Raw genomic sequence first — 24486 nt, forward strand, 5'->3', positions numbered from 1 at the left:
GTAAAAATACTTAATAGTTAAAATTATTGTTTTACAAAATTCTAGTAAATTTATAGCTATTTCAATACAACGATTGCCTTTATTTTTTTTGATTCGGACATCGATGTATTTTAGTAAACAGTGTCAACTAATTAATCAATTCTTGTATACAACAACATAGTATTTTTGTCTTAGGTCAATATGGTTTGGACATCTACACGAGGGAACGAAATGGACCAACAGCAATCCATCAGAACGGTTCAACGGAAAAAGAGAAACATCTCCTGACTCACTGCTGCAAATATCTCATCAACAGTAGCAAGAGAAATTAAAGTGCCTTTACGATCAACAATTTTGAAAAGCGACGTTTAAATTTTTAATATTAAAATTCAATATTTTTGTTGGAATTTGAATGAACTCAACTCCGTCCTTAATTCCGTAATGAAAAATGTTTTGATGTGGGTTACTATTAACTGATTTATAAATGTAAGTAATGGTAAATTTGACCTTTTTAAAATAGTCTGGACTTAAGCATTATTAAAAAAAAAAACTAATTAAAAATTATACATAATCAATCAATGCCTGAAAATGGTTAGTAGTAACCATTTTCCATTATGATTTACCGAATACGTAATAGTTTCCCATCAATTTGAATATAGAACTAATATGTCCATTAATATGATATGATTTGAGGAAATATTACAATTTGGAACATTCTAGATTTTTTGTAATTATTTCATCAAATAATGTTGAACTAAATAAGAGCCGCTGTCGCAAGAAGACTTTTTTAATAATATAAGAATTATATCCAAATGTAGATATTATTAGAAAATAAAACCCGTCCATTAAGATATTCATTTATTAATGCAATTATACATATATTATTTGTAAATGGATTATTTTATAATTATATTTTTACATTTTAAGTAATCTAGGTTGTGTCGATGCAATCTAATTGCGTTCTTAGTTGTAAGGCGTGCGTTGGTTTTACATAAACATTGTCACTAAAAGAATATTAAAATATTTCGAAGATACATTTCATTAAAATATAATAAGTTTATTTATTAAGAAATATTCAATAACGTATTAGCACTAAACACGATATACATGTTAATAAAAACACAATAACCAATTCAGATTATTATCCTTTCCTGGGTACTAATAACATCAGAAACGTATGTATTATTTAAAACGTGTGAAAAATTAAACCTTGAAATATTCCGATCACTTTCAAAGTTTTACTTCAAAAAATCGGTTTATACAATAGAGGCGACTATATCTATCTCTTTCATTTACAGTGATGTATTTAGCTACTCTTTTTCACACCAGTTCGTTTCGCACGTTCTTCGGTAGGTACATCTGAATCTGTCTTGTTTAAAAATAAAAAAATCTATACATTTTAAAGAACAGATTTATATAAGAACAACTTGTCTTGTGATAAAATGTTATTGAATATATTAACTGATAACTGAAGATTTTGTTTCTAATCTATGTCAAAAGTAAAAATTAAGAGACAATAGAGCACAGAACTTTCAATTAACAGAGAATATATAAATTTATGAGAATATATTTATTTACTATATATATAAAATGGATGTTATGATTATGTTATAAAATGGAATTTATACATTATATGAAATCAAATCACTAATTAGAAATATTATATCATAAAGCAATAGAAAAAAATATCCATGACAATTTGGATGAATACGGTATTTCAAGTGAATTCTAATTAAGTTTAAATACATCACAACCATATAAAATAAAAAATTAAAGCAAAAAGTTTGTATTCCGACAGTCGAAATATAATTTCTCGTAAATAGATTACTCCTCTTACGCTTAATCTATAAATTTAGGTTATTAATAAGAACCATATAATTTTAACATTATATTAATGAGATGTACGTAATTTATACTATATATTTTATTAATTAATAATATACACATCAGTATGTAAATTTTTATAAAATATATGGCATGTTATTTTTCTAAATAATAGTTTTTTTTTACAACTAATCAGATCTATAAGTTAAACTGAGCACCTGATTCTGTGGGACGGCAATGTTAAGTACTTACAAGTTTAAGATATTTGTACTAATGGTGAGTTCGGATTATTATTAGTGAGTATGCTATTTTAAAAAATAATTAATAATGAGACATACGGCATTTTAAACTGAACGCATTTCATTTATTGCATAGTTTCTCAAGCTGAAGGAATACTGCATAAGGGTATCTACGGTAAAATAGTGTCATAAACGAATGATTCTATTACTATTTTTTTTTTCAACTATTCCGAAATTAAATATCAACTAACTTTATTAAAACTAAAGTTTCTTATAAATATTGACGCATTGACTGGCGTGAGTTTGATAGCGATAAAATTATTAGTGTCATAATGCACTATACAGGTTGAAAACAATGATTTAGTAAATGCTTTCAAATTTTAAGGAGAGTTTTGTTATTATGATTTGAAATGGTAGTATAGAGAAACTAAGAAAAAATATGTAAATTACATAAGAGATACAAAAAAAAAAACTAACATCATTGAAACAGTTAAAAATTAAAATGACGAGAAATAAAGTAAAAATGTATGTAACATTAAGAATAATGGAATGCTTTATTTTCTTAAAAGCAATATTTGAGCAAAAATTAAAAAAAGAAACATTTTTCCTCTGCTTCGAATGCCAAAACGAAACGCGTCTTTGTGCGGACTTATATTAAAATACTCAACAGAAAACAGTAGTTTTTCTTAAAGAAATGTGATAACTAAACTTTATATCTATCGAGTACGTTATAACTTACGATTGCTTACAGACCAGACAAACAAACCGACCACCCGATGGTAAGTGGTCCCTTTTCCCTTTTGCATAGACATTAGCATAGTTAGAAATATAATCAACATACTTACATTTCCAAATGCTTCTAACCACGAGTCTAAGATGAACTGGAACTGTGTAATTAAAGTACAGGCTTGTGGGTACCTACCTAGTCGAATCTATATGGACCCTACCACTGGCAAAATCGTACTTCATAATTAGATTCAGTATATTTAAAAAAAAAACATAACTAAATTAAGCTCTCGACCAATGATGTCGCGTCAATTCACTGTCGAATGTGTTGTATTGTATATATAAAGATATACTCATCAAAAACTCGTAGTAGTGCACAATATAGCTGTGGTATTAGCAAATCGCATGAAATACGTAAATCTAAGGTTTGTTTGTCTTTATTCGTACTTCGATTGGATTAGGCTATAGAGCATTCTTTGTCAAACAAATGAACTGGACATTTAATCACTACTGGATCGTTTTAAACTCAAGTGACTACTAGAATAAATAACCGTAAGAAGGCTACACAAGTCCCTTGGCAGTGAGCGTGGCGCGCTGCTCCACCCCGCGGATGAGCGAGCCCAGCAGACCTTCCATCTCGTTGGCCGTCTCTCTCAGCTGGGTGTTGTCAAAACACGAGTCTGGTGCATAAAATAACAATTTTGAGACATTAAATTAAAAAAATATATTTTACCTTTACATATCAGTCACGGAAATTACAATTCATATTTGGTTAGTGTTCTTATGTTTATTAATTATTTTTTTTAAGTTTACATATTATCATAATCCAATCCAACCAGCACCTAGAACTGATTGTGATGAATGGTGCAATCCTAAAAGATGAATGAATAATAATTTCAATGGGCGGTGGCCACTTACCACCAGGTAGTTTACCCGTCCGCCTAGCTATTTCATAAAAATAACTATAGTTTAATATGTAATCCAACCAATGATAAAAATATCAAACATATTTAATGATTTAAAATCTGATAATAGTATTGTAATACCCATAGCTATGTACATATATATTATATTATAATACTTGAAGCATATCCCTAAGGTGGACAGCAATAAATGTTTACTCATGAAGAGAGGTTGTTTATATTAACACCGCGAACACCCATCCTTATAGTATGCTGAAGAGTTTTGTATTCTATAGAAGATACGAAACTATAGTTACCCCATGAAATACCAAATAAATATAGTTAGGAGCTAAATGTAATAACTATGATAATACAACTCAAGCAGGAAAAGGAGTTGAAGTTATTTATTATTAGTCTCACCGTCCATGGCGAAGTTGTGCGTTAGAATCTGCTGCAGGCGGTCCAGCACGGTGTCGAGATCGGCGTTGATGTCACGCGCGGAGCGGGAGACGGTCGCGCCCGGGGCGCAGCCGGAGCTGGCCGCTTCTGAAATGTTACGGACCGGATTAGCGATCGCTTCACACTGGTACGGCGAATATATTCACTATTCATTATCGACAAAGTTTTTATCAGAACTTAACAAATTTTAAACTTTTCGTAGTGCGTAATATAGTTTTGTTTAAAGAATATTGACAACTCGAATATGTTACAACATTCGAGTATTACAGACGCATGCTAGTCTTGTACTGAGCACTTACTGACAACATAAGTATACTAACCATTGTACCAATTGCTCATATCATTCATAGATACTGTCGATATACTGTCCGAAGTAGCGTGAACCACTACAGGCTTTAACGCGTCTCCAGACATTGTCAAAAGATTCTGACTATCTGGTTTTGAGGCAACCGAGAAGTTCCCGGAGTCCATACTGAGAACTCGTGGTTGATTTTTAATATTATCGGTCACTTTTGATTGTTTCTCATCGACAATTGGAATGGGGCTAAAGAGGTCAAACGCCTGCGGCCTTTCATTTTTATCGCTTTTTGAGTCTGCTTGAAGATTTTGGGTGTTAAGTAAGTTGTCCTGAATAGTTTAAATAAATTATTTTATTTTTATATAATCATTGAATAAAAGTATTAAATATTCAACTTAATTATAATACAGTAAATAAAAAAAAACATTTGTCAATGTATATGTAAAAATAAGTAAAGAAAATACCTTTAACATTTTAAGTCTGTTAATCTGTGTCGATATTTGTCTATAATGTTCATCAACCTTCGCCTTTAAATCATTATTGTCATTTTTAGCTGCAGTTTCTAATTGATCTGTGAGATCTTTAATAGCCCTGAAGAAATAAAAAAATATATATTTAAAAAATGTAACATAATTATTGGCAACTTGTATAAACTTATAATCAATATATAACTCTATAGTTTTATACACCATACAAAAATAGCCATAGCCTTTACAGGACAAATGCCAAATAAAAGTCATTTGACATCGAGTTTATGTATTAAAATAGGTCGAAAACTTAAATAATGTTTTACATTAGGGATTTGCAAAACAATTACATCTTGAATGTTAATGATGCTGTTATCGGAACTTGGAAGTTAAATTAAAGTTAAAGGTTATATTATAAATAAAGATACATTAATCAAACATGTTAGTAGTGTATAATACAAGCTATTACCAGATTACATGGAATATGTAAATCTAATGTTTGTTTATCTGTAGTCATTCTTCAATTGCAATAGGCTATAAATAGTATATTATATAGATTTCATATGAAAACAGTGGAGAAAATAATAAAATAATATTCCTACTAACTTATTTTCATTTTCCAACTGTGTTATAACATCTTGTAAAGTAATGGCTGGATTGGCTTTGTTACCAGAGGCCTTGCCCACTGTAGAAGTAAATATTGCTGGCTTACTCTCCTTTCGTTTCACAGGATTGGCAAGTTTTTCACCATTCTTTCGCCCTTTCTTGCTAGATTTTTTCTTTGTTTTCGTGCAGAAAAAAAATCTCTTCATACCCTTTATAAAACTAAGACACTCTGGAGGTTTTACCTGTGAATAATTTATTTAGTTTATGAATTTTTTAACTCTTAGGATTACTATCAAAAATATTTGTGATCATGAGTTTTGTGATGAATTTAAAATAATTGAATATCTACCTCTCCGTCGATCATTTCATGAACTAAATGTGTCTTTTTATGTCCAGAAACACTTGATAAATCTTTATCATACAAGTAGCAATTTTCACAGAAAATTACATTTCTACATTTTGAGCACCTAAATTTTAATACCTGTGGAAATAAATGCAAAAATTTTACAAATAGCAATATTAGAATCTATTGCACTATATGAATAATGAATTATACTATATGGCTAGCAATGATATAGAAAAAGTATTATTCGTAGGTCGTGCGTTAAAATCTGAGTCGGCACCGGCGCTACTTTCGTCGCCACATTTATGTTTTCAATTAAAATTAATAAAACAAAGAATATACTGTTAGGAAACTTGTATACGTTCCAAGAGAGCTTTATAGGGTAATTTATTTTTTGGTTCTAAATTTATGTGGATATTGCAGAACAGAAGTAAACTAATCGACCCGAACGGATGTCGTAAGAGCCCAGTTCGTTAGCACTCAGGTGCCTCAAAAATCAGTATGGTGGCATGGATTCTAAAAAGTCAGTTGCCCCAAGCGTAGGTAGGTGTGAGACAAACCGTCAAATCCACGACATAAAGGTATTGTATGTCACCACCCTAAAATAAATGGGACGAGGGTGTCACCTGTACGAGCGGATTCCCGCAGGCGGCGCACAGGCCGGCGCGCGCGCTGCGGCGGCTGTCGGCCACGCGGCGCAGCGCGCCCAGCCAGCGCGTGCTGGCGCAGCGCGCCGCGCCCCACGCCGACACGCAGCGCGCGCTCACGCCCAGCATGCCCGCGCTCTGGGTTATACGATACGATACAACAGTTATACGATCGATATTAGCATTCATTTAATAGATAGGAATTAATAAAATTGTTTCATTTATTTTTCTCCATAGAATACAGAAGCAAGTTGCTATGTTATAAATATTATATCTGTGTATTTTACTTCTGATTTAACATCTATTTCTCTTTTATTTTTTTAAATTAATAAACATAAACCAAAATTTTAATATAAGTAGATATATTATTGTATAGAGTACACTCATTACTTACTTTTTCAAAACAGGAATCTACATCACTCTGTAGGTAGTCACACTGACAGCCCAGATACTTGGGTAAGGCCATAACATGAACTAACAAAGCCGCCAACCTTTTGGGTGATACGCAGCCATTATGGTCAGCAGAACAATTAGCAAGAGCTAGCCATTTCTCTGCTATGGGCTCTTCACTTAAAAGTATCAAAAGTGTTTTAGCTGCTGACACTTTTATAGGTGTTTTTCTATCCCTGAAACGATCATTATTATGATATCTCATTATATTATAGAACTATTAACTACTTATACAGTTCCTTAGATAAATATCTTTATTAATGTAGATAATCTAAAATTATATAATAATGAACTAGATATTCTAATCAAATAAGACAAAAATCATTATAAATTTCTTTCAATCAGGCATTGAGGCATTAACCTCTGAATATATAAATGTATAATATATTAAAACAGTTAAATAAATAAATAGGCCTCCAAATTTCTAGTACTAAATAAATATTGTAATATAATATGTATATTACAATATTTATTTATAAAAAAAATTGGTATTAAATTATAAAATTTTAGATTTTGCAAGATAAAACATACTTATGCATCATAGTAATTCTAATAAAATAGTATTGATAAACTTGAGCTAAAGTAAAATAAATGCAGCTGGTTAGTCCAGCCTACCCTCTTCATTATCTTCATTTGAAGAGATAGATAAGATCAAATTCAACCACACAGCACCAATGCTGATTTGCTGAATGCTGATTCTGCACATGCAATTTTCCTCAATCTTTTACTTCAGCACCGAGCACAAGATGTATTATAAACAAATGTGTTTAACATTAAAAATCAGTTGTGCTACCTCATATTAGAATTATATTAGGATTAAATAGGATTGCAAATACTTTGTACCAACATACACAATTCAGGTATTCTAATCACTGGGTCATCTTGGTACCTGGTCACCCAAGATATAGTACTGATAAGAAATATACAAAAAAATTTACACATATGCTAGTTTTATCATTACAATAACAATATACTCACTTATCATACACATTTAGTAACAAATTAATCAAAAGATCCACAGTCAAATCTACATCTCCAGTGAACAATCCTTCTTTCTCAGCTGCAAAGTAAATATCAGCAAGTACAGCTTCCAATTCTGCAGTATCCAGAGACAAACTGCTTTCCGATAAACTTAGTTGATGACGTGCAAATACCCCTGAAGTGATGCGCAGAGGAGGAACTGGAATGTATTAATTAGACTATTTATTTAAATTTCCAATGAATATGTCGTAACTCCTTTGTAATCCCTTAATTAATATCAGTTTCTATGAAGTGAGCAATTTTTTCAAAAGTGTAAAATAATATATTCCAATTAGTTATTCAAAGCATTTCATTTATTCTAGTTTATTATTATAGAACCGAAGATGTTATAGGGACCTTGTTTTGTTATTAGGTATTATAAAATCCTCATAATTAGAAGTAAACAACAAGCTTACCTTGAAGGTTCCTTTGTAAGGCAAATAGTTTAAAAGCGATTCGGTAAGCGCTATACTTTATGTCATTGTATTCCTCCAAGGTACCCATAATTTTAAGGAACTGAGGATGGTCATAACTTTGCTTACCACTAGTTTCGCTGAAAACATTAAATAAATAATATATGAAATAATTGATACTTTTATGAAAACAGTGAAAGTTGTTTCACTTACTCGATGTAACACGGATAACCCGCCTCATTTTCAACTTTTTTCCACTTTATCGTATTCATTATAATTAATTTAATAATTGCATTTTATATTTAAGTCCATATTATTTAGTAAATAATTTATTTATAGTAAGAAAGCACTATTTTATAATAAAAACTATTTTTCACTTTATAAATGTATGAAGGGTAACCGCCATAAAAATACAAATATTTAAAAGTGGAAATCTAAGCTTTCAAAACCTAATTGACTAACCAATGAAAATATAAAGCATATAAATCCGAATGACCAAATTACCAATGATAAAAGTTGTATAGAACTTGTGATTGGTTGAAATAAGGAACCAGCAAACCAAAGACAAATATTGTTTATGCTTATATAAAAACATAAAGCTGGACCTACACAGATACCAAAATTATGTCGTACCATCTTTTAAAGAATTATCCTAATGTAACAAGACCTAATTTATAATTGCATATTATGAAATAAGTAAATTTTTCTTAAAATTTTGTAAGTAAAACAATTTTTCATGCAAAAGTATGTTCTCATTGCATTTATAAAACTTCACACTTAATATAACCAATAGTAGTCGAGATTTCTTTGTTTACATCTCTTATACACCAATGGGAATTCCGCATTCTAACGTCAGTTTTAGTCCCGTTTCCTCTTTGTAAAAGAGACGCCATTTTGCAAGCGTCACTTGGCGGCGTGTCGGGTTTCGGCATTTTTAACAAACTTACCGTAAAGCACATCAAAATATTGTTTTGTTTGTGAGTAATATGTCGTATCAATCTAGTGTAGCGCAGGATACATTGTCTGCAGCACAACTAGAGATGGCCGGTAACCCCAATGCATTGGCTCTGCGTCGGCCATTCGATCCTGTAGCTCATGACTTGGAAGCCAGTTTTCGCTTGACGAGATTCGCCGATTTAAAAGGAAGAAGCTGTAAAGTGCCACAAGATGTTCTATCTAAACTCGTTGAATCACTACAGCAAGACTATTCTCAGCAAGATCAGGATCAGTTTATGCATGTGGCTATTCCGCGCATCGGTATCGGTTTGGATTGTTCAGTGACCCCGCTTAGACATGGTGGGCTCTGTTTGGTGCAAACTACTGACTTTTTCTATCCCCTAGTTGACGACCCCTATATGATGGGTAAGATCGCGTGTGCCAATGTTCTTAGCGACTTATACGCGATGGGTGTGACTGAATGTGACAATATGTTGATGTTGCTCGGAGTGTCCACTAAGATGACCGAAAAAGAACGTGATGTAGTAATACCGCTCATTATGAGAGGATTCAAAGATTCGGCTTTAGAAGCAGGTACATCTGTCACTGGTGGCCAAACTGTAATCAACCCCTGGTGCACTATTGGGGGAGTCGCTACAACGATTTGTCAACCTAATGAATACATTGTACCAGATAACGCGGTTATGGGAGATGTATTAGTACTGACAAAACCTTTGGGTACCCAAGTTGCAGTTAATGCCCATCAATGGCTTGATCAGCCTGAACGTTGGAACAGAATCAAGTTAGTAGTGTCAGAAGAAGACGTCCGAAAAGCGTATCACCGTGCAATGGATTCAATGAGTAGACTTAATCGGATTGCAGCTCGACTTATGCATAAGTATAATGCCCATGGTTCTACTGATGTCACTGGATTTGGTCTTTTAGGACATGCTCAAAATCTTGCTTCTCATCAAAAGAATGAAGTATCATTTGTAATCCATAATTTACCTGTCATTGCAAAGATGGCGGCTGTTGCTAAGGCATGTGGAAATATGTTCCAACTTTTACAAGGCCACGCACCAGAAACTTCTGGAGGACTTTTAATTTGCTTACCTCGTGAACAGGCTGCTGCATATTGTAAAGATATTGAAAAGCAGGAGGGCTATCAGGCTTGGATTATTGGAATTGTAGAGAAGGGTAACCGCACTGCTAGAATTATTGACAAACCTCGAGTCATTGAAGTGCCAGCTAAGGATTAAAATATGTTCATATGAAATTGAGACATTTACAATAATAATAGTTTAAAGTTACTTCAGAGCTGGATAAATCCTTCATTTATTTTAAAACGGTTAATCATTTTCATAACTATGGTATCAAAATGTTTTTTTTTTTTATTTTAACTGTATTTTACTGCCGTTGTGTGATTAATAAAATGGCTAGATGGAATTTTTTAAACATCGTTGAAAGAAAACTAGCTTGTTCTAGTGATTTGGTGTTTTAGATATATAAGTAAGATATCACTATTAACTATAAGGAAAAAAATTATTCCATTAGGTACCCTTTACAATCTAACATTGCGGCTTGTGGATTGATTCTGCAAATTGTGAAATAAGTATAATTGATTAGAATAAAATTATTTTTCATTCAATTTATGCAGTTTCATTTCAATAAAACCCATTAAAATAATTGCTTTCTGTCTGTTTAATTCTATTAAGACCATATATTTGATATATTTAGAAAATAAAATATAACCTTATTGTATATTAAATATATTTATCATTATTGTGTCATACATGTTATGGAAATTCAGAATCAGCACTACAGGTCAAGTTATTATCAAAATATGAAAAAGATCAAAAATAATTTTATCTGATGCTATAAATTTATCTTAATTTATACCTTAAACTTTATTGCTTGTTTTATTACTAGAATGCTCTTCGCTAATTTAAACAATTTTTAGAAAAATCTATGTTAAATCAATGTGGATTTATTAAATGTTTGAACACAAACAAGTTATATTGATATTAATAAAAGTATCAAAATGTTTCAACTATAACTGGAAACATTTTAGTAGATTATTACATTAAAATTGTTCAAATGTAATTACAGCTATTGTTTAGTTGACCTAATCTGTAATTGTTTTGTGAAATACAATATAATTTGAATGTATTGAGACTAAATAATTTAAAGGGCTATCTGAAAAGAACAAATATAGGGCATGTGTCAAGCCTAGCAGCCACAAAACTACTATTATTAAAGTATGATAAGAACAAAAACCAGATGATTTATCTCAGGCAAGTTTGATTGAATGATCAACCCAGTATGATTATTTTTTTAAAGGCAATGAAATAAGTCATTTCATACCATAATTTTATGGTACAATATATTGCTATAGTCATTTGTAAACTGTAATAAAACAATGTCAAATGATTTTCCACTGAGATGAGATTTACTCCAAAATATGTCTTAGGTACATATTACATTGCTTGCATTCTCTAAACTAATTAAACAGGACAAAAATACTTGCTTTCTTTAATACTACACAGAGAAGTGGTAATAATATTATATGTATCAAATTAGTCAGCATGAAGTTTAAATATGTGAAATTGTTATGAAATAAACAGGGTGTAGGTATCCCAAAAATAATCTAGTTTGAGCTTAAAACAAGACATAAAGCATACAACACCAAACTATGTACAGCTTAAAATGAATAAACAGAGTCATCACCCATACTAATAATGTAGTTTGATAAAAATTATCATCTACAAGTAAATTTCAGGCTTTCACAATCTACATTTTAGTTGTTTATCAAATATTTTTCTGAACACTCTATTTCCTGACTTGGAAATAAATATCCCCTTGTGTACCATGCTCATTCAAATACTGTGCACATATTCATCAATAGTATGCATAAACTCTTACATTAGCTTTACAAATAAAACAATTTCAATATTCATTTTCAAATGTTATACATGTCATTTCTTCATAGACAATGATTCTAACTATAAAATAGTATGGAATGAAAATTAAAATGTAGCATGTACAACATTATTTATCAGAGAAGTACTCGTACATCATAATATATCCATATGATTTTAATATTCTATTTGCAACTTGACACACAAATGGTCTAGATTAATTCCCAATAAACATAGAACCAGTGTGTTTCGAGAATCAATGTATAATTTAACCTAAAAATGTGATTTACAAATGTTAATACCAAACTGTCACATTGTTCATAAAGTCTGTATTTGAAGCACAAATTAAATGATTCCCCGATCGAACATTATCAGTTTAGAGGTGAGTTTAAACATGGCCTTTTACGTGGTCGACTTTCATCTCCATTTTGTTCTATGTGGCTTTGATCACGTTTCTTTGGAGAAGTATTATTCTGCAAAAAAAAATTATGTTTGATACAATAGCCTGGTAAAAATATATACTATCAGTATTCATTTCAATCATGCAACAAACTTCCTACATGAAAAAAATCTTATTTGAATTCAACAAATTATAACCAAATATTAGTTTGAAGTTATAATGGATATTTATGTATGTATAAATTTCAAATAAAATAAATATCATTATGCTAATGACAAAAACAATTTTCAAACCTTTTTCTCCCATTGCTGATGTAGATATCTTAATAATATGTTTGTTTTTTCTGTTACAATGACTGGAAAGATAATAAGACATATATTATATCAAATGTTTTCGGAAAAAGTAAGTCTTGTAACAAATTTGTATAAGTTATTTTATATCTAATTTATATAGCTATTGTAGTATATAATATTGATCAATAGCTACAAAAAAAATGTAGTAATAGTTGCAATATGTACGTAATATTTAATTTAACAACTTAATTTTGAAAAAAGAATAAAATCGTGTACTCAACTTTGTTCAGAAGGAATATCCTTGGTAGGAAGATATATTGAAGGTCTTTTCGAACAATTCCTTATACCATGGTCAGTGTTGAATAGTGTAAAATTGTGCACGTCGTACGAGGGCAAGTCTTTCAAAAATTCCATTACCGACTGAAAATATCAACGCCTAATATTAAAACACGGGTGAAGTACCATTGCGTATGCTTCGCAAAGTAGTTTATTTTACACATAAACTTAGAATTTACAGCAACCTTACCATTGTAATTTTATTTTAAAATATTCCAGGGTGCAAAATTTGCAATTCACAATTTTAATGACTTAATAAACGCTAAATAATCCAAAAATAAAAAGGCACACTATTAGTTAGCAAAGGCAAACCAGATGAGAGTGACATGTTGACATTAGAAAATGTTGCCATACGAGTTTTAATATCATAATTTATTCAATGATATGTACCGATTATAAGAATTAAAATGAACTATTCGTGTATTTATAAAGATGCTATTGTTTTGTTTCTAATAAATAATATGTTGTAATCATGAAGTACTGTATTCACTTGTGAAAAGACAGTTATTGGCAAAAAGCATTTTGCTTCCTCCTACAAGTTAAGATACCGCACTGAAGCGTAAGCTTGTAAATAAATTATAAAAAAAAAAATTTTTGCGGGAAAATAAAAAAGACGATAATTATTACTAATTTTACCTCTATTAATTGAATTATAAAACACATAGTAATAATAACTTTTCTTGTCATTGTCACAAGTGTTACGAATAAGAATGTATAGTTTAGTCAACTCAAATTTTAGTCGAAATTATAATCCCAGTAGTCGACAAAACGCTTTGTGTGATATAAAACGACTCTTGACATCAAGGGACACGGAATCTCAAAATAAATCTTGTGGTTATTTAATCGAAGTTATAAGAAGGTATGACTGCAATTCCAATGAAAGAACTCGAATGATCGAATATTTATTAGACAACGATATTACTGTATTTCTTTGTGAAGCAACATCAAATTTAGATTTTTTACTTCTCCGGTGAGTACTTTAAGAAAATACATCATACTAGTTTAATAGTTAGGTTAATTGGTAAGAACACGTGAATCCTAATTATTACGAGTATTCAAATCGGATACTACGGGTTTAGACTTGGTTTTATTTCAATAGGACTGGCGAATGGGCTAATTGATGGTAAGTGGTTACCACCACCCAAAGCTACATCGAATACGATAAATCTTTCGATACATTACCAACGCGCCATCAACCTTGAAAACTAAGCATTTAAGTCCCATTGGATATAATTACCCCCAAACCGTTACACAATCAGCAATATAAATCTATTCAATTCCAAAAAATATTATCAATTCCCAAAGAAGTTAAATTATTACTACGAGTGAATGTCGCTCGTGCTTATAATATGTATTTGTGTGTGTAGGACGAATTACAGTAAAGACAGCAAAAAAAAAAAAAAAATAAGTTTATTTTTATTAAAAATTAATTCATTTAACGCGAAGTGCAGTGCAGAGCCTTCGTGAATAAATAGGTCTATACAATACTAGGTAGTAATAATTAATAAGTGGTTTTTAGAAAAACCCACCACCAAGTAAAACTATTTGTATTTATAAAATTCATCGTTCGTCATTCATACTCGACGGTGAAATTTTTGCTCCAAGGTCTGTACTACAATGTATTCGCTTGCTCTGGCGTGAACAGCGCTTCTTTGAAGAGGAGCATGCAAGTCATGCCTTGACTGCAGTAGTGAGAGCACTTGTACATTATTCAGCCATTGATGCTTCAACTGCTGTCGACACATGTTTACACTTTATTTGTGATCTGTTAAATGGGTTTGTGCTTTTATTTTGTGACGTAGGTATCAGAAGCTCCGCTTCGCGAGTATTATTCTGTGTCTTCTACAAACTGTTATAAACAATATACAAAAGTCGATTATACAAGCTAATAGAAGATCGCGATGCGGTGGTCCTGTAAGAATTTATGTCATCGACTTGCAGTGATAATCTCGTAATTACATACACAATAGTTTTCAGTAAGAAAATAATAATGCTACAAAGCGGTTTCTGACCTATGTGACTGCAATATCATCTCCCAAATTGTCGCATTTAATGTCCCAGCCTAAACTATGTATGCGGGGCTCGCCGGTGCTTACAACGCCTGGTGGGCTGAAGCGTACCGGAATTCCCACTCAAAATCCAGCGGAACCGAAAAAACAAACTGCCCACCTTGTTCACCACCATCCAAATAGGGACAAACTTTGACCTGGTCGCCACAGTATGGTACAGCACACTGCACAGCGCCAGTGTTTCGTTCCATGTAGCAAACTGAGGAGATTCGGAGGGTGAGCTGGTGTAAAGGATAGTTGTCGTTGATAAAATCAGAGCGGATGTCTTCCCGACGTTGATGCCTACCTAATCTCTAGAGATTAGGCAGGCTTTGCATTATGCTTGCAGTGAGGATTTAGTAAGTGCTTAGTTAAAAGCTCAGTAGTATCTATATCTAGTCCATTATTGACATTTGCCCAAGTTCTCATTTACATAAGTAAGCGCACTTCATCTTCTAATACGAGAATCCGCTAAAAACAGGATACATAACCCACACGAAGCTTACACTGCAAGTCACGAAATTAAACAAATACGCGATCAAAAACGATAATTTTTCACACTAATCCTCTTCAGTATCAGGTCTCATAAAACAACATCAACGCTCTCCCATCAAAGTGCCTACAACATAGAACAACTCCTCGCTTGCCTTTTCAACTTAGGAAGTCGTATATGTAACAAGCCTAACGCTATACTCAGTAGCGCTTTAGTGCTCAATGCCCTAATATCATATCAACCAAATGAATTAGACCTTAAAGGTAGCGTAGCCAAAGTGTTGGTAGAGACTTTGGACAAATGGTTCCAATTGCTAATGTCAGGGCTAAATCATATAGTTCTGGTTGGACAAAGCGATTTAGGAATGTTGTTGGTGATCACTTGTCAACTAGGAATTGATACGATGAGGTAATTTTGATTTTCGTTATTGCCAAAATAAAAGTACTCTTGTTTATTAGTAAGATGTATGATATTTTTAAGTGGAGTTATACATTTAAATTTTTACATTAATAGACATTTTTCGGTCATCTAAGCTATCTTACATACAATAAATAGTAAATAGTAGGTATAGCAAATTTAAGAAAGGAAATTTTAATCACCTACGCATGTATATCATTTGTTAGTTAGTTTATTATTTCACTTTGAAGTTTGTATTTATTTTTACACAACGTAATCATCTTTAAGTATTTTTCCCTAATATTCCACAATTTAAAATATAAAGACACTTTCACCTGTTTGCGATGTATTTTTTAAAAACTTAAAATTAGATCTATTATTTATACTCTTAGTTTCTCTGTTTATTGTTTCGATAGGCTTATAAATGTATTCGAAAAAAGCAAAGAGCCAATAGACTTCATTCATAAAATATTAGAAGACGAACAGGATGTAGCGATGTTAAAAGAATGTTCCACAAAAATAAGAAATTCCATTTATAGTGTAATGAAAGAGCTCGCAGTTTTTGTAAAGGTAAAAAATAACTAAAAAAATTAATATTTTTATACACACATATAATGATTCTTTTCATATCTATACTAATCAAAGATGAGACTTTTATTGTAACTGGAAAAAATAATAAATAATAATTATACATAAAAACGATACCAGAACTTAGCAGCAGCGTATTTGGGAAAAATAAGAAGCTGCGCTTCGCAGTTTCAGGCATTTTAAAATAAGACAATTGAAGAGGGAAGCACGAATTATATGTTCTTTATTTTGTATAACCATTAGGAAAATCAAAATCGTATAGACACGGAGGAATACGGAGTATTTTTAAAGTTTCTGTTAAATTTCATGTATGAATATACAAGGACAGACATTTTATCGGAATTTTGTGACATTCTATTTTCTAAGGGCTACCTAATATCACTACCAGAATCACAATCAATCAGGTAAAATAGTCGTGTTATTTATTAATATTGACAGTTTATTTTTATACTAGAGCCGAAATGGCTATCATTAGAATATGAGAACCCAATATTGCGGTTTCGAGCCAAGCCGAAGCGCCTCTGAATTTTCATTAGCATATTTTGTCTTTATAATTCATCTCGTGCTCGGCTTTGAAGGAAAACCGGATATGCAAACGAATACGCTTTGGAACAGCGTTATGGAATATACTCCAACTTCATTTAAAAAAAGAGAGGATACCATAGTCTAACGGTAGAGAATATTTACAGACTTTTACTATATTTTTTTTAATTATCTCCAATAATATAAAATATAATATAAAAAACAGAAATGATGCAAATGTTCGGAAGATTAGCATTATGGTCCTTGGGGAAATGCTGAAAGTTTTAGCCGAGAAATATTTATCTGTAACGGACAGCACTAATCCTGAGACATGCGTTAAAGATATTAATGTGAGTAATATATAAGAGATAATTCAGCATTAAATGTAACATTGGAATACGGGTCATGTGTCAGTAATAATAATTATTAAAAAGTGCAATGGATCAATTAATTGCATTCTTAAAAAGTTATACGTCAAAATTTATTCATTTCCACTTAGTTTTACTTAGTTCCTCGAGTTTCTGACCCCAATGTACAATTAACATTACCGAATTTTACTTTTAACTTAAACTTTAAGTCAAAAGCGACCAATGAGTGTTCAGTTTTCAAGACTAGTTAATCTAACGTTAATCTTTTCAATAACCGGAGGCTAGAGATTCAATTACACATATTACGCAGTTAAAATGACATAAATGTCGATTTTATCATTATTTTTACGCGAAAAACTCCGAGAGCCTAACTTCAGGTCAATTTTAATTGGATAAATTTATGTTGATAACCCATCGCTTCGTTATTTGCGGCGAAGGTAGTCTATGGGAAACTTGAATTTTAATAGTTAGATATTTCCTTTTCAACTATTATCTTATAGTTCTACCAAAGGTATAGGCAGTAACTATGACCATAATGACTACACTGTGTGGTCATATAAGTATTTTACTAAACCATTATATTGAAGTCCATTAACATACATTAGGAAAATATATAGGTACATATTTTAAAATCAGTACTTTTTCAGATGGGCTTAGTAGAATTGCAATACGGAATTGAGAAACCACATAACATTGGAATACAATTACAGAAACATCAGTCTTACAGCTTGTTAATTTATGTTTATTTTTACTGTCAATCATCAGAGAAGTAATGACTTTATTTATTTAAAAAAACCTTTTTGTTAATATAACTTAGTTTAATATTAAATACTTTAATGAAGTAGTTATGTCCGTCTGACCAATTTTGACCACGTCGGTCAATCTCAAGGGAGACTAACCAACTACACCAACAACTACACTTACAGTGCTCAATTGTGTGCGCAAAACATAGGTGCACTCTCTGTTCACATGCCATTGGACGGAAAATCTGACAGGTGCAGGTTGCTTTCCAATGTACTGTAGTCTTTTATTTAGCCTCTAAAGATTACATCAGCGCATGAAGAATACAGTGCCATCGAGGTTACAATTTATATTAAATAAATTATGAAAAAATAATAATATCCTCTGGCAATTGTTTTCAGTCCTGAGGAGTCAACAGCGCTTTTGCTTCCGTATTTAGTAGAATATATTTTGCGTATTCCTAAAACTATAAAACCGCCGGGATACGTTATTAAAGCCTTATGGCTTATTTTTGCAGTACGTAATTTTTTCTAAACTTATCAAATATCTGTAGCCTTGGACTGAATTAGTTTATTTTTAAGTAAAGTGTAGTGTAATGTTATTTAGTTGGTACTACATTTTGGTTGATCGCTAAAAAATATATATTATTCACAACAACCAACCTGTGGTAATTTTTTTCATTCTGATTATCAAAAGTAGGCGTTTTTATATTGGCTTTTAGAACAAGACTACAGAAATAATATAAAATAAGATATTAAAAAGTTTTTACTTGTTACATAATTTCGTATTCAGATGTCAACAGTATCAAATGGCACCTTGGATTCTTTAGATCAAAGAGTTTATTTAGAGAAAGCTACAGATCGTTTAGTAGGCATGTTGTATCCAGAACCCGCAATTTATTATACTCACAATCCAGCCATTCTGTTTTGGGCTTTTACGTCTTCTCGTATCTCCAATAAAGTCAGGTTACATATTGTAAGTTTAACTATTACTCATATTTTGATTTTAACTTTAAACATTTGTCCTTTTAAATCAAAAATATGAATATAATAAGTTTTAATCTAATGAATTCTCATATTTCAGGAATAATTTTTGGATCCATTTCGTTTTTAATTTAGTTTTATATAACATAATCTTTTTTTTGCCTATTTTATTTATGATTTATTAGTAGATTAACACCGAATAATTCATAATGAATAGACGTAATATGCTAAATGGACCTTTTCCTTTTTTTTGTCTAAAACCATTGCTAAAATCTTTTGAGATTAGTTACAACAGGAATAAGAAATACAGTATTTAATTATATATATTAACAAATTTTAAAACAAAGTCTGTCAAAACATAATCTTCGTACCTACCCTCCATAATAATGTGACATTGCAACCTGTTCCAAATCAATTTATTTTATTTACATTTACAATTATTGTTTAAAATTAACTTTTGCTCACTGTAAACCCAGAAAGACTGAATATACGACTCAAGTTTTTGTAACATTTAGCTAACAGAATGGTTCAAAATAGAAAATTCTCTACCAGGCGACATAACTCAGGGATCAGTGATATGGGAATTACTTCTTAACGTTATAACGCAATGCAAAGACACTACAATTATAACTAACTGTATGGAAGCTCTAAATGTTTGTTTAGAAGAAGGGGATGAAAGTATCAAAGAGGAATTTGCTTTATTAATTTGGTCCTTGCTACCTGGTGTTTTGTCCAAGGCATTGATAGATTGTGACGATGAATTTGGTAATATTCTTAAAATTAATAAAGATAAATCTTACAGTAAATATTATAGATTTCTGCAGTATTTGATCGATTATTAATTATCATTAACATATATACATAACGGCATTCATAATTTTTCACGGAACTAATCTAAATTAAACAGAATAATCAAATAATCATTATTATTTAACACAGAGGCATTGATTTATTTAAAGCTGGTAACCAAATATACTTTACAAGGTTTAAAATTTATAAAATTTGACAGATATAAATATCTGCTATGTTTTGGACATAGCAACGATACGGCTACCAGAAGAAATGGATCCGTCAATCTGCTTGAAAGTGGCTGTTCTCATAACAACTTTATATTCGAAGAACATTCCAGAATCACATAATATGGAGTCGAGATATCACTATGAATATGTGTGTTTGAAGTTGTGCTTGTTACTTTTAGGAGTATCAAGAAATCAAAGTGAAAATAAGAGTAAATATGAAATAATTATTCACGACAGACATCTAACAAAATAATATTCATTAGGAAAATAAATACAATCAAAACATTAATCTGTCCTCTTAAACCTTTTTGAACTTGAGGTCCTGGAACGTGGTTTTTTAAAAATATATATTTAAGGTTTATCAAAGATTTTGACATTTGACTTTGGATACGAATTAAATCCATAAGCAATCCCAATATTTCTGTGTAATTTGAGGGAAATCTTGACAAATAATAATCGACCTATTTTTTTTTCAATAAATATATCATCTACATATACATTATATGTCATATCAATGAGACTTCTGTTTTAAATACTATTAATATATTTAAACTATCTTATCTCATAGTATTGATCACATTTATGAACCGATCCGGTTTCCTTCCGAGTGTGCTAGCAACAACAAATAGTTCTGATGACGGAGTCGCGTGCATCGCTCTACAACTACTTTCATATATTGTCTATTGCTTCACAAAGAATAAATATCAGGTAAGACATACAATAACTTCTTCTGTTAGTTACTATTTGACTTCCGTCTAAATTGTCATGTTTTTGCACGTGATGAAATTTTTGAATAATTAAAATCAACACCTACAATATCAAGTCATTATTAAAAGTCTCTTAGCGAATGGCGTTTGTATTGATACTATAATACCATTCGCTCAGAGACTTATAATAATTCTCACTTTTCCATTCATGGGATTGCATGTTGTTTTATTCATTATGCTAGTCATTATCGATACACATACCTATTCTTCAAACATTGAGCATTCCAATTTGACCGTAGTAATCATAGCGAGATCTGTACGGTCAAGAATATTCCTACCGCGTACCTAAATAGTGCTTTGAAATTTTAAATTTTTTGGGATACTCCCAAAAATTAAAAGGTAAATTTTACCTTATCATAACACAAATTCACTTCAACATTTGGTTCCCTGGATTTTAAAACAGGACCTAATAAAACGTTCGATTAATAAATCATATAAAAATATTTCTTCAATATTCATTTCAGCCAAAATCGGTAATTGAAATGCAAACAGCTTTGGTAATAAAATCCCTTCGTCAAGACAGTGACAACAAACGTGGTTCGTCTCTCATGCAATTGATTTATATGATTCTGAACTCCAGTTCTAATACACCATTAATTTTAACTTACGATTTGAAGGAACATCCTTCACAATATCAACAGTGCTATGCGTTAAGAGCGCTCATGTTCAGAATACAATTAATGCTTTGTTCTCGTGTAAGTAACATTGTAAGGGATATTATATTTTACATTTATGAACTATGAAACTCATATAATTACAATAATATTTCAAATTATCATAACGATTAATTTAGAGGAAATTATTTTTTTAAAATAAGAAAATTTAAGACAAATAGATAATTAAGCTAAAAAAAAATCCTCGTCATGTTTATAATTAATGCTTTTCTTTCATTTTGAAAATAGAATTTACTTTGCAGCGCGGTTAGAATATATTTTGTAATATGTGTGGCGGACGGGCAAATTAACCTGATTGTACTTGGTCGCCACTGCTCATAGACATTGATGCTTTAAAAAATATTAAACATTTTTGACATCGCCAATGCGCTCCCAATCATGAGAACTAAGATATTATTTCCCTTGTGCCTGTAAGCACTCTGGCTCACTCAGAATACAAATATACTATTATAAGTATTCCTGTTTGGCGGGCTTGCACAAAACCGTATCACCAAGTAACCCGCCAGGTAAAGTAACTGCGCTTCACACTTAGGTTTAGGATTTAAACCCTCGTTTTTTAAATAATTAATGAATGAGCTCATTTTTGTAGGATCCCAACATTCATTCACCAGCAGCTTGGAAAACTTTAAGTTCCATTTACAAACATGCAATTGTTTACAAAAACGATATAAAACTGATCGCAACACTGACATCCCAACCTTGGACACACGCACTCATACGTTTCCAATTCACACAAAATATAACACAAGAGTTCATCACGTTTACGCAAAACTGGCTGACTTTGCTAAAGATAACAATTAAAAAAGGCAGAGAATTAAAAAAGCAACATATCTCGAAGCACAGCTTAATAATGAAAACATTGATGATCTTAAAGAATAATTTAAACGGTGATGAACATAAGGAATCTAGCGAAAATTTGCTAAGCACTGTTCGAGAAACTTTAGAAGAATGTAAAAGTAGAGAATAATTACAATTTTTTTTTATTTTATGTAATAAAATGTCACCTTGTCACACAACATTAATTAAATCAATTTTGATCCCTCTACAAAATATAATAATAAATAATAATCAACGTTAATTTTTAAAAGTGCCGTCATGGTTGAATCTTTATTGATGATTCTGAGTTAAAACCCGGCACAGCAGAATTTACATGTGCTTAATTTGAGTTAAAATTCATTTTTAAGCTAAATATAAATAAAATGTAGCAAATACCCTTTTAAAATTCAAATATATTGCTAAAATGATATTTAGACTAAAATGTAGTAAATCCCGTGTTTCTAGATTTAAATTCCGGTTCAGACAAATATTATATATTGGACTTTTCTTTAAAGAGATTCTCATTACAATCCCGTAACTCTGAAAGATGGGTCGTGTCGAATTCCCGTCCCTTCAATCATAAAAGCTATTTATATCAATTTCATAACACGGTAAGGTCTACAATCGATTGCATGATAAATTAGATTTGAAGGCTAATAAAGTTTTACTTTGCTACACAAAGATAAGAAAATGTCGGTATTTATTTAAAAAAGACCATATGCTGTAACATAAAAAATGTTTATCTGTAAACTGTTATGGGAGGAATGAGCACCATGTTGTGAGGAAGGTCTTGAGCATGGATGTGGATGGATATAGAGGTACGGGACGACCAAATAAACATTGGATGGATTGTGTGAAAGACGATATGGTTAGAAAGAATGTTACTTGTGAGATGACGTCCGACAGAGGAGTATGGAAGAAGACATGCTGCGCCGACCCCAAGTAAAATTGGGATAAGGGCAGGAGGATGATGATGTCTGTATACTGTTAACAATTGTTAACTGACCTGTAATATCAGGTCATAGTTACCAAAAAAATGCATTGCAATGGATTTGAACCATTTGAATATGTAACATTTCAGATTAGATGGTACTTTTGAAACTTGAGACCTAATAAAAACTTGTAAACATATTTAAGCAAGAAATAAACTTAATAGTAATAATAATACGAATACCTTTAATGATACATTATTAAATAACTTTTCTGCTTCAAAAATAATTTAAATATAAATATATGAACAGATAAACGTGTAGTAAATCGGAAGTAATTAAATGAGGAAGTTTCGATTCCCGAACTAATTGGATAATAGCAGTGAATTATTAAAATACGTTCTCTATTTCCTCGTATTACCAGATGGGCATTATGTAAATGCATATATTATCTGTTACGTTCTAGTGCTTTCTTTTTCGCAAAAAATACTAGCAAAATATAAATAAAGATTTTACGATTTTACGATAATATATTTCCATATTGGAATACTATTTCATCACTTTTACTCAAATATTGTCAATGATATTTTTATATTCAATTCGCTTATTAATATTTTATTTAATTAATTTTATCCCCTTGCCTTACTTTTCTCTATTTATTTATTTATTAGGTTTGCTAGCGACTTTTATATTGGTCGTTCTTACATATGTATACAATTATAATATATCCACAGATTATGTAAAATCATTTAAAAGCAAACACTACATGCTAATCAAACTATTAATTACTATTGCTTGCTACGAAAATAAAAGTGAAAAACAAAACAAAAACGAAGAATGAGCAAAAGAGAAATTATTAAAGTTTGTTCATACATACGCCTTTACA

General features: G+C 31.1%; 6 protein-coding genes across 8 annotated transcripts in view; 4 read left to right on the plus strand and 2 right to left on the minus strand.

Annotated features, from left to right (window-relative positions):
* The window catches only part of LOC113400150 (hillarin), a 53222-nt gene extending 52137 nt beyond the window's left edge, over positions 1 to 1085 (plus strand). For all 3 annotated transcript variants that reach the window (XM_026639611.2, XM_026639612.2, XM_026639614.2), the window contains exon 15: positions 175 to 1085. In XM_026639611.2, coding sequence (XP_026495396.1) covers positions 175 to 311 — 137 coding nt within the window. In that variant the 3' untranslated portion in view covers positions 312 to 1085. The remainder of the gene's footprint in view (positions 1 to 174) is intronic.
* Positions 1 to 24486, plus strand: part of LOC113400186 (putative leucine-rich repeat-containing protein DDB_G0290503) — a 364402-nt gene that overhangs the window by 277910 nt on the left and 62006 nt on the right. The gene's annotated exons all lie outside the window — the stretch shown is intronic.
* Positions 3204 to 8839, minus strand: LOC113400203 (dystrophin-like). The gene is made up of 11 exons (XM_026639689.2): positions 8587 to 8839; positions 8377 to 8513; positions 7919 to 8120; positions 6885 to 7116; positions 6470 to 6628; positions 5850 to 5981; positions 5501 to 5742; positions 4892 to 5018; positions 4450 to 4756; positions 4091 to 4216; positions 3204 to 3448 (listed from the first exon to the last, which is right to left on the minus strand). Exons 1-11 carry the CDS (start codon positions 8643 to 8645, stop codon positions 3330 to 3332), a joined length of 1842 nt encoding a protein of 613 aa, XP_026495474.1. The 5' UTR covers positions 8646 to 8839; the 3' UTR covers positions 3204 to 3329.
* On the plus strand, positions 9251 to 10957 carry Sps1 (Selenophosphate synthetase 1). The gene has a single exon (XM_064217674.1). The coding sequence runs from the start codon at positions 9360 to 9362 to the stop codon at positions 10566 to 10568; it is 1209 nt and encodes a 402-aa protein (XP_064073744.1). The 5' UTR covers positions 9251 to 9359; the 3' UTR covers positions 10569 to 10957.
* On the minus strand, positions 12467 to 13594 carry LOC113400176 (DET1- and DDB1-associated protein 1). Its single transcript, XM_026639653.2, has 4 exons — positions 13447 to 13594; positions 13202 to 13340; positions 12921 to 12982; positions 12467 to 12700 (listed from the first exon to the last, which is right to left on the minus strand). The coding sequence occupies exons 1-4, from the start codon at positions 13447 to 13449 to the stop codon at positions 12599 to 12601; spliced, it is 306 nt and encodes a 101-aa protein (XP_026495438.1). The 5' UTR covers positions 13450 to 13594; the 3' UTR covers positions 12467 to 12598.
* Positions 13967 to 22822, plus strand: LOC113400184 (uncharacterized). The gene is made up of 14 exons (XM_026639663.2): positions 13967 to 14226; positions 14862 to 15032; positions 15879 to 16205; positions 16610 to 16763; positions 17025 to 17185; positions 17530 to 17653; positions 18319 to 18440; positions 18814 to 18928; positions 19205 to 19387; positions 19911 to 20160; positions 20405 to 20623; positions 20983 to 21122; positions 21646 to 21876; positions 22445 to 22822. The coding sequence occupies exons 1-14, from the start codon at positions 13967 to 13969 to the stop codon at positions 22820 to 22822; spliced, it is 2835 nt and encodes a 944-aa protein (XP_026495448.2).

Source organism: Vanessa tameamea, chromosome 18 (assembly GCF_037043105.1).
Source record: "Vanessa tameamea isolate UH-Manoa-2023 chromosome 18, ilVanTame1 primary haplotype, whole genome shotgun sequence".
Taxonomy (NCBI): Eukaryota; Metazoa; Arthropoda; class Insecta; order Lepidoptera; family Nymphalidae; genus Vanessa; species Vanessa tameamea.

Bases quoted from the DNA above. Each gene is read 5' to 3' on its own strand.
- LOC113400203 (XM_026639689.2), bottom strand. From the start codon at position 8,645: ATGAATACGATAAAGTGGAAAAAAGTTGAAAATGAGGCGGGTTATCCG. The intron at 7,117-7,918 runs GTGAGTATATTG...TGATCGTTTCAG, and splicing joins TTACTAAATGTGTATGATAA to GGATAGAAAAACACCTATAA. The intron at 5,982-6,469 runs GTGACACCCTCG...TTATTTCCACAG, and splicing joins GCGGGAATCCGCTCGTACAG to GTATTAAAATTTAGGTGCTC.
- Sps1 (XM_064217674.1), top strand. From the start codon at position 9,360: ATGTCGTATCAATCTAGTGTAGCGCAGGATACATTGTCTGCAGCACAA.
- LOC113400176 (XM_026639653.2), bottom strand. The intron at 12,983-13,201 runs GTTGAGTACACG...TTATCTTTCCAG, and splicing joins GGATATTCCTTCTGAACAAA to TCATTGTAACAGAAAAAACA. The intron at 12,701-12,920 runs GTTTGAAAATTG...TTTTTTTTGCAG, and splicing joins ATCAGCAATGGGAGAAAAAG to AATAATACTTCTCCAAAGAA.
- LOC113400184 (XM_026639663.2), top strand. From the start codon at position 13,967: ATGTATAGTTTAGTCAACTCAAATTTTAGTCGAAATTATAATCCCAGT. The intron at 14,227-14,861 runs GTGAGTACTTTA...TTTTGCTCCAAG, and splicing joins TTAGATTTTTTACTTCTCCG to GTCTGTACTACAATGTATTC. The intron at 18,441-18,813 runs GTAATGACTTTA...AATTGTTTTCAG, and splicing joins TACTGTCAATCATCAGAGAA to TCCTGAGGAGTCAACAGCGC.